A 15,498-nucleotide genomic window follows, 5' to 3' on the forward strand; every position below is an offset into this window, starting at 1 on the left:
TTCTCCAAGTGGCACCTTGCTCAGTTATAACCCGGACTATTGAGAAGCGCTGGTCTTAAAGGGGAATCCAACCCAAATAAAAACTTGTTTTTATAAGGAAAAGAAAATTCGGACAAGTTGATAGGTGAAAGTTTGAACAATATTGGACAAACAACAAGTAAGTTATAAATTTGTAAAAGTTGTAAATATTGGTAATCACTATACCCATTGAGACTTCAAATTGGCCGCATATGGGATGGCATAGTGATGTAAGGCAAGGACTACTCTTCCATGTACTCCAATACATATTATGGCTAAAATGTCATTTTTCCCAAAAGTTTTATTTCAAATTATATTTTTCTTTCATGAGGACATAAAACAATATACTACATGGGATATATTTAGATTACCGCCCCAGGGGAATGGGTACTTAGGAGAAAACCACAAATCTCTGATGATAAAGTACATGGCCTATACGGGAAAGTTATCCCTTGCCCCTTGTCATAATTTACTTACCCAGTTGCCAATTTGAAATCTACATAGTATTAATGATCTCAATTTTAAAGCAGCTATAACTTTCTTATTGCTTGACCGATTTCTTTCAAACTTTCACCATTCTGTTTAATTTATTTTTCTCCTTCCCAACACAACATTTTATGGCCAAGGCTGGATTCCCCTTTAACAGCATTCAATTGACCGTCGAAAAGGCACTGGACGTAGAGGGTTAGACTTATAATTAGCTTTAGACCAACCCGAAATTGCAGTTGCGGCGTCTTTTTGGATTGTTTAAAGGGGAATCCAACCCAAATAAAAACTTGTTTTTATAAGGAAAAGAAAAATCAGACAATTGTTGATAGGTGAAAGTTTGAACAATATTGGACATACAACAAGAAAATTATGATTTTTTTAAAGTTGTAAATATTGGTAATCACTATACCCATGGAGACTTCAAATTGGCCGCATATGGGATGTCATAGTGATGTAAGGCAAGGACTACTCTTCCATGTACTCCAATACATATTATGGCTAAAATGTCATTTTTCCCAAAAGTTTTATTTCAAATTGTATTTTTCTTTCATGAAGACATAAAACAATATACTACCTGGGTTATATTTAGATTACTGCCCAAGGGGAATGGGTACTTAGGAGAAAACCACAAATCCCTGATAATAAAGTACATGGCCTATGGGAAAGTTGTCCTTGCCCCTTGTCATAATTTACTTACCCAGTTGCCAATCTGAAATCTACATAGTCAGTGGCGTACCGTGGGTCACGGCATTGGGGGGGCACCAGCAAAAATTTTGAGTCACTTAGTGAGCGCGCGAAGCGCGCTCAGTTGCCAGATATACTGACCTATAATAGAGACACTGATTTTAAGGACAATGCCATTGAACGGATATATGTATCTCACTGGGCAAAAATAATGCGAGCGCGAAGCGCAAGCTGAAAATTTTTGATATTCAAACCTAATAAGGGACATTATAATACAATTTTTGTAATCATAATACGTATATCTGTCTCGCTAAACAATGCGAGCGCGAAGCGCGAGCTGAAAATTTTGTATATATTGACCCCAAACAGGGAGATTTTAAGGACTATAATCCATTAACAGTACACATATCTCACCATAGTCATCTAATGCGAGTGCCAAGCGCTTGCTGAAGTTTGTTAGAATAACATCTAAACACATGAAGCACTTTTTTGTAGTCATTGTAATTATGATTATCATACGCATCTCACTAATCAAATATTGCGAGCGCGAAGCGCGAGCTGAAAATTTAGGTTATTCAGACCAGAAGTGGGGGCATTATAAGGATTGCTTGTAGGAATTCAGACCATACGTATTTCACTAACCAATTGATGCGAGCGCGAAGCGCGAGCCGAAAATGTTTGATATTCAGATGAGAAAAAGGGACATTTTAAGGACTGATTTTAAGAATTCATGGAAGGCAGACATATCTCACCAATCCACTAATGCGAACGTTATCACGGACAGGAAATGTTTTTTCATTAAGACTTTAACATGGGGCAATCACTTTAAGTAGTCTTGAAAAAGAAGCATATGTCACTACATAAAACAATAACTCGAAGTGCGAGGAAATATATTTGGTGTATATTGACTTGAAAACGGGAGGTTTTAGTACAACATAATTATATATCTCGTTAAGCAGACAATGCGAGCACCAGGAACAATAAAGACATAGGCCATGAGCAAATTATTTTTCATAAAGTTATGATGAAAATAATGTAACATAACATAATTATAATATAATATGACATTATAATGAATAATGAGGTCTCCTTTCCTACTACGTTTCTTTTCTTTTCTCCCTCTTTTTCTCCTTTTCCTCGTTTTTTTTTGTTTTTTTGGTCAGCCGATTGGGGGGCACGTGCCCCCCCATGCCCCCCCCCCCCCGTAGTTACGCCACTGTACATAGTATTAGTGATCTCAATTTTAAAGCAGCTATAACTTTCTTTTTGCTTATCCGATTTCTTTCAAACTTTCACCATTCTGTTTAACTTATTTTTCTCCTTCCCAACACAACATTTTATGGCCAAGGCTGGATTCCCCTTTAATGCAATGAATGACTCAATGAGTACAGACGAGCGAATAAACCAAGAAGTTACTAAAATGTGCCGTCAATATGTCCTGCACATTGTCATTTTGGTAAATTGACCAAAATGTGCCATAACAACTCTTGTCTGAGATGTACAAATTACTTTACAACTTGTGTACGGATTGTGTGTCTGCCGCGCCCGTGTGTGTGTTTTTGTAAACATCGATCCATCGAGAAAAGGGGGTTTCCCGTAAATTAAATACCCCCGCGAAAATAAACTTCCGGCAGGTGACCAAATTTGAAAATAAAATTAATACATAAGGTCGAACTATGGTAACAATAAGACGCAATGTTAATGAAACCAATTTTATTTTCCTTTGTTATGATTTTGATGCTAAAAATGCATTTGTAAATAATAATGTGATTTATTTGTGATAATATAAGTTCCCACTATTTTACTTTCTCGCGGATGTATCTTCTGAATAAGCTGTGCACATTATGAAGCTAACTCTAGATCTAGTGAGCTACGGCCTACGCCGACGACGAGTACCACATACACGTGCGATCTAAGTAACGTTATCTATAAATATAATCTAGCTTTCAACAAATCGTACATGCATTTGATGCGGTGTGTCAGCCCATGGTCTGTAACTGAAATTCAAATTTCACCTAAGGAGCCTACCAGTCTTGTACCTTCAGTTTTGACGTGAAATATGGCAACCCAAGAACTTGGTAAGCTTAAGTTAGCCTTGGCTTGAGCGGACTCCAGTCCATGACTCCATGTCTGATATTTTTTAATATTTTGAAATGTACTTCTACAGACATGGATGATGGAGCCTTGATTCTTGAAGTTGAACCGCCGGTCATAGCTTTGGCTTGAGCCTTGAGGACTCCCATGTCTGATATTTTTTAATATTTTGACATATACTTCTACAGTACAGACATGGAGCTTTGAATCGCCGGTCATATATTTTAAGAGACACATGTACACGAAGATATATTAGAGGGTGAAATCGGTTTGTAGTACTAGTAGGGCCTAGTATGGTTGGAACGAGACAGCTGGCAGCCGTCTGTTTCGAGGAGTTTTTTAACATTTTTAAATTTTTTTTTTGTTTCCTCATATACAGACGGCTCGCTATCGTGCAGCCACCATTAGGGGACTTACAATGCAAAATCCCCCCGTCGGGGCTCTTCAATTTTTGTCTTTTTAATGAATCAAACATTTGAAAATTAACGCGACCGAAATGCAAATTAACATTCCCTCTTTACTTTAGTCTGGTCTGTTAGCGAAATTATGTGGACACGGTGGACAAAAGCATGATTTTTTCTCCAGACCTTTGTTTATGTATAAGAATTAAAAATGGGGTATGCTCCAAAAAATCTGGCTGCAGGAACATAGAAAAAATGGGTGAAAATGTCAGAATTTATGAGTTTAGATTGGTCTGAGATATAGACTAACGGTAGTGCAAAACTCAATAGCAGTGCATTATTTTGCATTGGTTTAGTTCTTGAATTCAGACCCTTTTTGAACAGATGTTCTGTTTGTCCTCACATCTCAATGCACCAAATATCTGAATGCAGATGCTAAACAAGCCGAAGGGTGGCGGTGGAGGGGGTTGAAAGTTGGTGTGTATGTACATAATTTGGTCTTGGGGTAAAGATGTGCAAGACACATTTTTTGCATGTGTTGGAAATTATGTTGCCATGGTAACAGTGTATTATGGCAAAAATAAGGTAAAAGTCTTGCAGTTAGAACTACTTCCTCTGTTTTCATCCGATTCTCATGAAATTTGGCACACACATTTGTCTTGAGGTGAAGATGTCTAAGACATGTTTTTGCGTGTCTTTCAGAAATCTTGTTGCCATGGTAACAACATATTATATAGTGAAAATTGGGGGAAAAATACTTACAATTCAAACTGCTTCATCAGTTTTCAATCAATGCTCATGAAATTTGGCACACACATTGGTATTAAAGTAAAGATGTACACGGCACTTTTTGTGTGTGCTTCAGAAATTGTGTTGCCATGGTAACAACATATTATATGGCAAAATTTAGGTAAAAACGTTGCAATTTGAACTACTTCTTCAGTTTTGAACCAATTCTCATGAAATTTGGCTCACACATTTGCCTTGAGGTAAAGATGTGCAAGAACCATTTTTTGTGTGCATTTGTCAGAGAGTGCATTGCCATGGTAACCACATATGATAGCCAGAAATGCAGAAAAACTCATTTTGGATCAAACTACTTCCTCTGTTTTTAGTCAGTGCTCATAAAAGTTGGAAGAAATATTCATCTTGGGGTAAAGATTCATATTAAATTTTAAATGTCTTCTAAACCAGTGCTTCTCAACCTTTTTTTACTCGAGGACCACTTTGACTCTCATATTTTTTTTCGAGGCCCACCTACCCAAAATTGAAGAAAACATCAATTTTGATGAGAAAAAAAACCGTTTCATGAAATTTGAACACAAAGCTCTGAAGCAGATTCGCAACAAGCTGTTTGAAAACTAATCTGCATTCGGAAATGTCCGGTAAATGGGCGACAATTAACTACATATACACAATATGCATGCACATGAGGTTTACATAAAAAAAGTGTGCTTAGATTTTCTTTGACCCAAGTAGACCGATCGGACAAAATATTTTAACATGTTCAGATAGGTATATGTGTATACTATAGTTTTCCCCTATTTTTTTTTCTCTCTCTCTCTTCAGCTTATCGCGGCCCACCAGTGGGCCGCGAAGCACCGGTTGAGAAGCGCTGTTCTAAACTGCATTAAAATATTCACGCCAGATTGTGGGGGTATTAATCACCTTCAGTAATATCTCTAGGTTTTGGGGGGAGGGGCTGGACTGGTCCTTAAAATCTTACATCAAAATAAAGAAGGTTAAAGGCGGTGGCCATTAGGAACATAAACATGATAAACACTCTTAAAATAAGCATCCCCTCGAGGGCATAGGCTGGTGGTACACTGGGTGAATGTGAAACCTTCCGCTGAGGCAGAGGAGTTCCAACACTGGCAAGCAAAACGAAATGTGTACCCCTTCTACTTTTCCAAACCTTAGTTCCACCTCCCCAATATGTGCACCCCTCCCCATCTGCCCATACCACTGTTAGTTCTACCTAGCTCCCATGTTCAAACCAGTCTACGCCTTTGTCCCTCAGGGGTCTTTGCATTTTTAAAGCGAGACAATACTCCTTTTTTTTTTGGGGGGGGGGGGCTTTAGAAAATGACCTTATAAAAGTGAAAGGATTATGACTAGGAACTTACCCCCCCCCCCCCTTAAAAGGTAAGAAGAGTCCTTTGCACTTCAGACCATTCATTTGAAGTTTAATGCATTCTGCTTTGATAAAAAATTGTTTACGGTACCCAATTAATCATTATTTATTTCTATTCTCCTACTCAGTCTTTTATTCATATTCCGTTTTAACTTTATCACATCACTCTTGATTTTGAGCTTCACCATACCATCTCCTTTTGTTTCCTCTCTCCGTTTTTTACTCTCTTCTCTCTCCAATTATATTTTTTCTGACATATTATAAAGTGTTCCTTTAATAATGATCACCTTCGCCTCACATATTCATTAACTCGTACATTAGCTGGTGACAGAACTTTTACGGTGTCGGCTTCAAAATCCTGGAACGACCTGCCACTAATAATTAGACAGTCTCCAACATTAGCAATTTTCAAAAAGTCATTAAAAACTCATCTCTTTCGTACTTTGTAGTTTTTAAAATATTACATTTAATTAATTCATTGTAAGCGCTTTGGGCCTAATGGGAAAAGCGCAGTACAAATAATAAGTAATAATAATAATAATAACAATTATAGAAATACATATATATACAAAAATCTCTGCACTTGTTTTAGAAATAATTCACTTGCAAATCCATGACTCAATAACATACCATATCAAAAATATACATATGTGCACAATAAATTTTAGCCTTCTCTATGGTGTGGTTTATACTGTAGTAGTCAATTGGATTCCATAGATCACACAGGTACAGGTTATCACAATTAACACCGTCACCAATTATCCAGAATTGTATTTGCAGTAGTAGAACTTAAGCGAGCAATATTCATTTCCAAACCTTTTCTTGATTCAGCCCAGTTGGAGAGGAGCGCAGGGAGTTCTTCGTCCGACTCCGACATCAGCCAGCGTCGAAGTGACGAGGTCACTGCGAAACTCTGCTATTTATAGTCTCTGAGAGCTGCCTAATGCAGTGCGTTGCATCCGTCGACTATTGAGTTCTAACGCGCCAAAAGCTATAGCTGCATCTACGTTTACTGCACTATAACCAAAACCGTAGCGGACTGGTTCGCTACACAGCCCCCCTCTTCAAGGAATGTGTCCTCACATTTGTTTTATCCTCACATTAAAAGAGGGATTCCAAACAATTTGACAAAGCAACCAAAATGTATTGAATTATATGCATTGCTGTATTAATCATACTGAGAGTTATGTCCTCTTTATATACAATTTCTTATATGGATACTATACATATGTACAATCAATCTCTCTGCATCTTCCATAACCTTTCCACATTCCAAAATTCAGGCGATGTAATATATGTACATTTTTTTATTTTTTTTATTTTTTTTCCACTCACCTCTTTTGGATATACTACATATTTATTTTGTTTAGTTACATGTATGCTGTAGTTTCTTCATATACATTCCCCCTCCATCATGCAACCTCGGCTTCTATATTTACTCTACCCTTTTAGGCAATATGCTTCTCCCTTTTTGTCTCGCCCACCGGAGGTGAAGGCGAGACTTAGGGATCCAAATGTCGTCCGTCGTCCGTCCGTCACAAACTTAATGACACATAACTCCACAACCGTAAGTCGATTTTTTAACCAAACTTGAATGGTAGATGGACTTGGGGGACCTGCATGTTATGCTGCAGTCATAGGTCACATGGTAAGGTCAAAGGTAATTTTCAGGTCAACGTTAAAGTTTACATGCAAGACTCTCTTATGACACCTAACTCCGCAACCGTAAGTCGCTTTTCAACCAAACTTGGATGGTAGATGGACTTGGGGGACCTGCATGTTATGCTGCAGTCATAGGTCACATGGTAAGGTCAAAGGTCATTTTCAGGTCAACGTTAAAGTTTACATGCAAGACTCTCTTGACACCTAACTCCGCAACCGAAAGTCACTTTTCAACCAAACTTGGATGGTAGATGGACTTGGGGGACCTGCATGTTATGCTGCAGTCGGAGGTCACATGATAATGTCAAAGGTCATTTTCAGGTCAACGTTAAAGTTTACATGCAAGACTCTCTTATGACACCTAACTACCCAACCATAAGTCACTTTTCAACCAAACTTGGATGGTAGATGGACTTGGGGGACCTGCATGTTATGCTGCAGTCAGAGGTCACATGGTAAGGTCAAAGGTCATTTTCAGGTCAACGTTAAAGTTTACATGCAAGACTCTTATGACACCTAACTACCCAATCATAAGTCACTTTTCAACCAAACTTGGATGGTAGATGGACTTGGGGGACCTGCATGTTATGCTGCAGTCAGAGGTCACATGGTAAGGTCAAAGGTCATTTTCAGGTCAACGTTAAAGTTTACATGCAAGACTCTCTTGACACCTAACTCCGCAACCGAAAGTCACTTTTCAACCAAACTTGGATGGTAGATGGACTTGGGGGACCTGCATGTTATGCTGCAGTCGGAGGTCACATGATAATGTCAAAGGTCATTTTCAGGTCAACGTTAAAGTTTACATGCAAGACTCTCTTATGACACCTAACTCCGCAACCGTAAGTCGCTTTTCAACCAAACTTGGATGGTAGATGGACTTGGGGGACCTGCATGTTATGCTGCAGTCATAGGTCACATGGTAAGGTCAAAGGTCATTTTCAGGTCAACGTTATAGTTTACATGCAAGACTCTCTTATGAGACCTAACTACCCAATCATAAGTCACTTTTCAACCAAACTTGGATGGTAGATGGACTTGGGGGACCTGCATGTTATGCTGCAGTCGGAGGTCACATGGTAAGGTCATTTTCAGGTCAACATTAAAGTTTACGTGTAAGGCTCTTATGACAAGTGTTATTCCATCCCAGTCATTTCACAATGCAGTTTCGATATAATTCTCTTGCGTGCCCTCGCAAATCACGATATTTCTGGTCATTTTCATAAGTGGGCGAGACACAAAATTGCTTTTGCCTTGTCATATATACATGTCTTATTTCTACTATATAGCATTATGGTTTTTTCCCCTCACCATCCATCGTACTCGGGGTCGGAATTACACGGGGGCGACGGGCGATTTTGCCCCCATGACATGACAGCCCTAATCGCCCCTAAAAATTATCAAAACCCAATGCTTTGGGGCGACTATTTATTTCAGAATCGCCCCAATAAAATACCATCGACAATGTAAAAAATACTTCACATAAGCGCAAGCGCATCTTTTATATCGCCCTTGCCAGCTTTAAGTTGAACGGTCGATGCAATATCCGAGCCTTCCGTAACACCGGAAGCTTCGCGATTGAAAATAAACACGCAATGCAATATGGGATGCGGAGTACGCATAGTCTTTAGCACGGGTTTTTTTAGAATTGTTGACGCACTTGCCGCATGGCTTATGTACATGTACGCATGCACGATTAGACTGCACAGCTGGTAACGAGACCACGTGCATCGTACGGTATATTATGTGTACTAGGCATGCACAGAATTGTAGGCGATCATCTGGTGATTGTGACAGCGCTGATTATCGACATTGTCGAGTCGAAGTGCGAGATGGATAAGTTTCTAATTCGAGTTCAACCTGGCTCTGCCAAACGGCCAGAGCCAGCGCCAGAAGCCTCTCCAAATCGAGATACTGTTGAGAAGGATAAGCCAAAAAAGAAACAGTACTGTACAGAGACAATCGACAGTAAAGTCTGGGCCTTGGGGCCTCGATTGGCTCAAATCTGAAGTGTGTGAAGCTGAAGGCGTCTCTGGTGCACTAGCGTACCTACGGGGGGGGGGGGCAGGGGGCAGTTTGCCCCCCCCCCCCCCTGACGAGTCACAACCCATGCACTTTTTTTTTTTTGGTCACATTTTTGGGCGGATGAATTTGCCCCCCTGTGAAAAATCCTAGGTACGCCACTGCTCTGGTGGGATCACTGTTGTTTATTGTAAGGCCTGTAGCCTACAGTAATTACAGTTAAAAATGTTCTGAGCTTTTAGGCATCACATTGAGTCTCGGAATGTCAAAAGGTAATTGCTGATATGCGATAAAAAAAAGTAGCCCCATGAATTAGAAAATAGCCCCAAGATATTCAGTGGTAGCCCCAATGTAAAAAAAAAAGTAGCCCCTAAAAAAAAAAATTAATTCCTACCCTGATCGTACTTGTCTGGCTTAATGAAGTGGGTACCTCTAGGCTTCTGTTGGGCTTCCTGTGATGACCTTGATTTTGACGTCTGCCTGTGTTGGAGTGTATCTTCCAATGCTTGATGGATTATGGCCTGGTGCCTACTGTCATCAATTGGAGGGTCTCTAACAGCAGTTGGTTGCACAGATGATGCCTTTTCATGGTTGTATTCCGTAGTGGCGAATCAATGGGCATATCCCTCTTAGTTCGCAACCTGTTATTGAATGGGACTTCCTTCTCCTAAGTTAGTGATGCTGTTTGAGTAGACCTATCTGTGCTTCCCCGAGTACTCCGTCTTCTTCGCCTTGTAGGTTTACTCTGCTCATTAGAAATGACTGGAGAAGCTTCTCCATCTGCGATTGCATAGCTTGAGTCTGTTGCGTCATCATGACCTGGGCATTGGCTTGCTGTTTCATCATCTGTGTGATCTCCATCAGAGCCTCGGTCTTCTGCCTCCTCTTACTCGTAGAGAACTTGATTCCAGAATGGGTAGAAACTGATTCATCCCCTGAAGTAGAATTGCTGCCATCTGTTCCAGATTTCCTCTCTTCCTCCATCCCACTCCTGACACCATTTGTGTGGTGGCCCTCTGTCTTGGAACGGGTCCTGGATACTGGGGGGCCGGCCTGTCCCTTGCCTCTATCACCTTCATCTGTTGATGAATTACTAGCCATCCTTGATGCGAACGGTTTCCTTATATCGGTATTTATGGCTTTTTGTAGAGACCCGGGCCTGTTCTGTTTTCCCAAAATATATGGGGTGGAGAGTTGAGAGGTAGTGTGAACAGGTGAAATATAAAATAACAGGATTTCTATTGGAGCTGTAGATTCTCTATGGTGTGGTTTATACTGTAGTAGTCAATTGGATTCCATAGATCACACAGGTTGGAGACGATGAATACATTTAGTGTATGACAACGGTCATAATTTAATTATACATCATCATTCAGCATTTGTACAGGTTATCACAATTAACACTGTCACCAATTATCCAGAATTGTATTTGCAGTAGTAGAGCTTAAGCGAGCAATATTCATTTCCAAACCTTTTCTTGATTCAGCCCAGTTGGAGAGGAGCGCAGGGAGTTCTTCGTCCGACTCCGACCTCAGCCAGCGTCGAAGTGACGAGATCACTGCGAAACGGTCATAATTTAATTATACATCATCATTCAGCATTTGTACAGGTTATCACAATTACCACTGTCACCAATTATCCAGAATTGTATTTGCAGTAGTAGAGCTTAAGCGAGCAATATTCATTTCCAAACCTTTTCTTGATTCAGCCCAGTTGGAGAGGAGCGCAGGGAGTTCTTCGTCCAACTCCGACCTCAGCCAGCGTCGAAGTGACGAGATCACTGCGAAACTCCGCTATTTATAGTCTCCGAGAGCTGCCTTACGCAGTGCGTTGCGTCCGTCGACTATTGAGTTCTAACGCGCCAAAAGCTATAGCGCCATCTACGTTTACTGCATTATAACCAAAACTGTAGCAGACTGGTTCGCTACAGTACCGTAAAGCTAGCTGCATGCATGGCTTCATATTCCCTCTATACCACACTATACTAGCGCCAATAGGCACAGGGCTACAGCACTATAGTGCTAGCGTGCACCGTACTGTATACTGTAGTTTTTCACTCCGTCCAGTACATGTATATGTATAGTTCTCAAGAACCGTATTTTACCCTTGTAGTCGGTTTCTTAGACCCCCATGTCCTGATTTCTTGAGACACACCCCCATCAATATATAATTGGAGTGCCCCCCACCTATACTCTACAAAAAATGAGCGCACACACAAGAAGGGAGACCTATTTCATGATGAGGCCACATGAGTCGATGTAATTTATTCATAAGAAGTTTACATTTGTTTTAGTTTAGTACAAACATTTGTAAAGTTAGATCCTGATCTATGCTTGAGGCCTGATCATTCAAGTGTCATTTGTTGAATAAGGCCTAGATCTAATAGATCCCATTCCAAGAACCAAAATGATAATATTTAAATCGGACCAAAGTGAAATAATCACTCTAAGCATGTTCACAATTGATCTGGTAAATCCATGTTTGGAACTCTACTATTTGGTTGCAAACTTCTCATAAATTTGTGTGTCCTTTCCACTGGTCTGATTTGTACCAAATTGATTTTTTTAATATATTCAGACTACACTTAATAGAGTCAACATAAAGCTGAAACTTAAAAGATTTAAAAAAATAAAGCCACTCATACTTACAATGTGTCCAGTCAACTTTCTTATGAAAATAAGTTGACACAGGTAAAAATCTGATCTTTTTATTCACAGCTATCTTGAGTGTTTTTAATAAGGAAGGTTTAATAGACTTTGCTACCAAGCTTCATCAATTGGGTCTACAGCTCATTGCATCTGGAGGAACATCTAAGGCTATCAAGGCTGCTGGGATTCCTGTCAAGTAAGACATTCTGCTCTTATTTTCTTCAGTTTTCCCAATTGTAATATAGAAATGTGCCCCACCAAAAAATGGCCCCTTACAGTAAAAAAAAAAAAAAAATTAGAAATGACTTACTAAAGTCTAAAAGATTGATACAGTCTGATAGAATAATTTCAATATTGAAGAAATCTTCAGGCCAGATTATAAAACATATTCTTTCCTCTGTCTTAGTCATCTTTATCTAAAGTCAAACAGATTTCTGTGATCCAAAGAAACTTAACTTGCCTGTACCGTTCTTACAAGACCTAGTATTATACCTTTGGTGATTATATACTGTATGTATTGTAGAATTAAGTATTTTTATTACTGATGCCATGGTTTTCTGCCTTTATCATTATTCAAAAGACAAATACATTGATAATGATATATATGAAATTTTCTGGATGATTAAAAGTGTTTTCTACTCTATTTAATACATATTAAAGGTTCTTCATAATTTGTGTTGTGTCATAACAGCCGCAGAGTTAATGTTCAATTTATGTATGTTTTTTTTTTCATGACAGAGATGTGAGTGATATAACAGGAGTAGCTGAGATGCTTGGAGGGAGAGTCAAAACACTTCATCCAGCTGTCCATGGTGGTACGAAATTTATTTCAAATCAAACTAATTTGCTACTTGCCTTTGGGTTATTAACACATTATTTTTGGCAACTTGTTTATATATTTTTGAATGATTCTTAAGTCAACTTGTTGAATTAATTGCATTCTGGGGATGCCACTTATTATTTACCTCTTGCTCATAGTCATTTGAACATTATCTCAGACAACATGCCTGTTCATGGTCGATCCACACACTTATGATATTTGCCAGTATATTTATGAATCTGACTATATGGATAACTAAACTCCCACCTTTAAAGCATTATTTCCTCAAAATCTTTAATTTTGAATAAATAAATAAAATGTGAAATTGGTGATTGATATTGAAAAAACTGTGACTCTGTAAATGTCATAACTTAAGTATATGGATCTAGTTCATGAAAACTGGACACAAGGTAATCAAGTATTATTGAACATCCTGCCTGGGTCAAAGGTCATTTATGTTCAACAAACTAAGACCATGTTGGGGGAATCAATATCGAAATCTTATCCAAGGTTAAGTTTTTGAAATGTTGTCGTAACTTGGAAAGTATATGGATCTAGTTCATGAAACTTGACATAAGAGTAACCATGTATCCCTGAATATCCTGTGCACGTTTCAGGTCACATGACCAAGATCAAAGGTCATTTAAGGTCAATGAACTTTGGCCGTGTTGGGGGTATTTGTTGAATTGGCATCATAACTTAGAAAGTTTATGGATCTACACATGTTGTTCATGAAACAAAGACATGAGGGTAATCAATTATGTTTTGCACATGTCTTAGGTAGGCCTGGGACTTTCGGGTATTTTTTTCTTCGGGTACCCGTGGTAATTTTCAGGCGGGTACCCGAAAATCATGTTGCATGAAATATGACTGGTGGAAAAACCCCATAGGTGACGTCATCCAGCCACTGCGCCGCAAGCAAACTTATGAATGAAAATAAAGTAAGCATGCCCAGTGCAAGCCTCCCGTGACCCACGCAGTATTCCATCAAAACAAGTCTGCAATACTCTGCCACCTCATACCAAAATCGACCTAGAATTCCTATATTTCATATTAATTATGAAAGGTATTCTTGGAGGATCTGTTTTCTCACCGATACCACTCAGGTAAGCAAATTTTGAAAAGGTGGCCGCTAGCTCGCAGAGCTAGCCAACGGCCCCCTTTTCGATCCCATGATGCATTGCGTTTCTGATTAGCGATAAACTTATTTTCGGTTAATGATGAACTGAAAATGGTAACACGAACGTGGTTGGCAAGCGCTTCGTATGCTCAAGCTGCAAAAGAAACATGGCGACGATCGAACGATCTCAAGTCACATCATCACTTGAAAAACTTGTATATTTATTGATATTTCAAGGGTAATTGGTGAGATTCAAAATGAGACTTGTGTTCTCTTGTGATGAGTTACAATCATGTCTTACACTACGCAATACAAATCAAATACATATGTTATACTGGTAAGAAATTTTCGGGTATCGGGTATTCATTTTTCTACCCGGGTACTCGAGGCTTCTGGGCGGGACCCGGGTACCCGAGTTTTAGTCCCAGCCCTAGTCTTAGGTCACATGATCATGGTCAAAGGTCATGTTGGGTCAATGGACATAGTATTTTATTATCGTATGAGTGTTTTCTTTTGTGAATAATTATTCAATAGCTGATTTCAAAGTCAGTACTGCTGCTATATCGAATCGCGTAATGCTGGCGAGACTGCCAGAGGCGTTCCACTTGTTTTTTGTTCCATCTGAGCTCTACATCATTGATGTGCTAGTTTACATTGTAAACTTAAAGGAGAATGAAACCCTTGAAACCAGCTGAATCCATATCAAAGAGAAAAATCAAAGAAATATATTGTTGAAAGTTTGAGGAAGATTGAATGAATAATAAGAAAGTTATGAGCATATGAATATTGAGATCACTAATGCCATGTAGATCCTCCTATTGGCAATGCGACCAAGATCTGTGATGTCACACACGTACAACTCCCTCATTACTTTAGTACTTATTTCACTTATATTCTCACTTTTATAGAGTCTATCACAAGGTGAGGTGTTCTCTTTATGAGAGGACAAGTACAGAGGTTTCACAACATTATATCATTGATGAATCGTTTGTCATATGATTAGAATGAGCAAAAAGAGATGTTTTGGGGTATATTTTCAGTGTCCAAAAGGGGAGAGTTGTTCATCTGTGACATCATAGATCTTGGTCGCATTGCCAATGTTAGGATCTCCATAGCATTAGTGATCTCGACATTCAAATGCTCATAACTCTTCTATTGCTAGTCCTATTTTACTCAAACTTTTGTTGATCTTATTCTTTGATTTTTCTGCTTTCACAAAAGCTAACTTGCTCCAAGAGTTTCATTCTCCTTTAATGTTATTCCACCTACGGACTGCTGTGATCAGTGAATAAAACCATACTTCTACGACTGTATACTATTACTATTACAGAAAGCTATTGTATTACAGCTATGTATTCACTTGACCCACACATATGAGTCTTGGATCACTCTTCCACCAGTTCTGC

At 39.1% G+C, this 15,498-nt stretch overlaps 1 protein-coding gene across 2 annotated transcripts in view; it reads left to right on the plus strand.

Annotated features, from left to right (window-relative positions):
* The first annotated feature begins 3,047 nt into the window (after positions 1-3,047).
* Positions 3,048-15,498, plus strand: part of LOC129255397 (bifunctional purine biosynthesis protein ATIC-like) — a 56,745-nt gene continuing 44,294 nt past the window's right edge. For both annotated transcript variants that reach the window (XR_010293150.1, XM_064097615.1), the window contains exons 1-3: positions 3,048-3,269; positions 12,222-12,348; positions 12,891-12,967. Coding sequence is in view for 1 of the 2 variants with exons in the window: in XM_064097615.1 (XP_063953685.1) it covers positions 3,251-3,269; positions 12,222-12,348; positions 12,891-12,967 (223 nt within the window). In the remaining variant the exon portion in view is untranslated. The remainder of the gene's footprint in view (positions 3,270-12,221; positions 12,349-12,890; positions 12,968-15,498) is intronic.

Source organism: Lytechinus pictus, chromosome 3, assembly GCF_037042905.1.
Source record: "Lytechinus pictus isolate F3 Inbred chromosome 3, Lp3.0, whole genome shotgun sequence".
Classification (NCBI taxonomy): domain Eukaryota; kingdom Metazoa; phylum Echinodermata; class Echinoidea; order Temnopleuroida; family Toxopneustidae; genus Lytechinus; species Lytechinus pictus.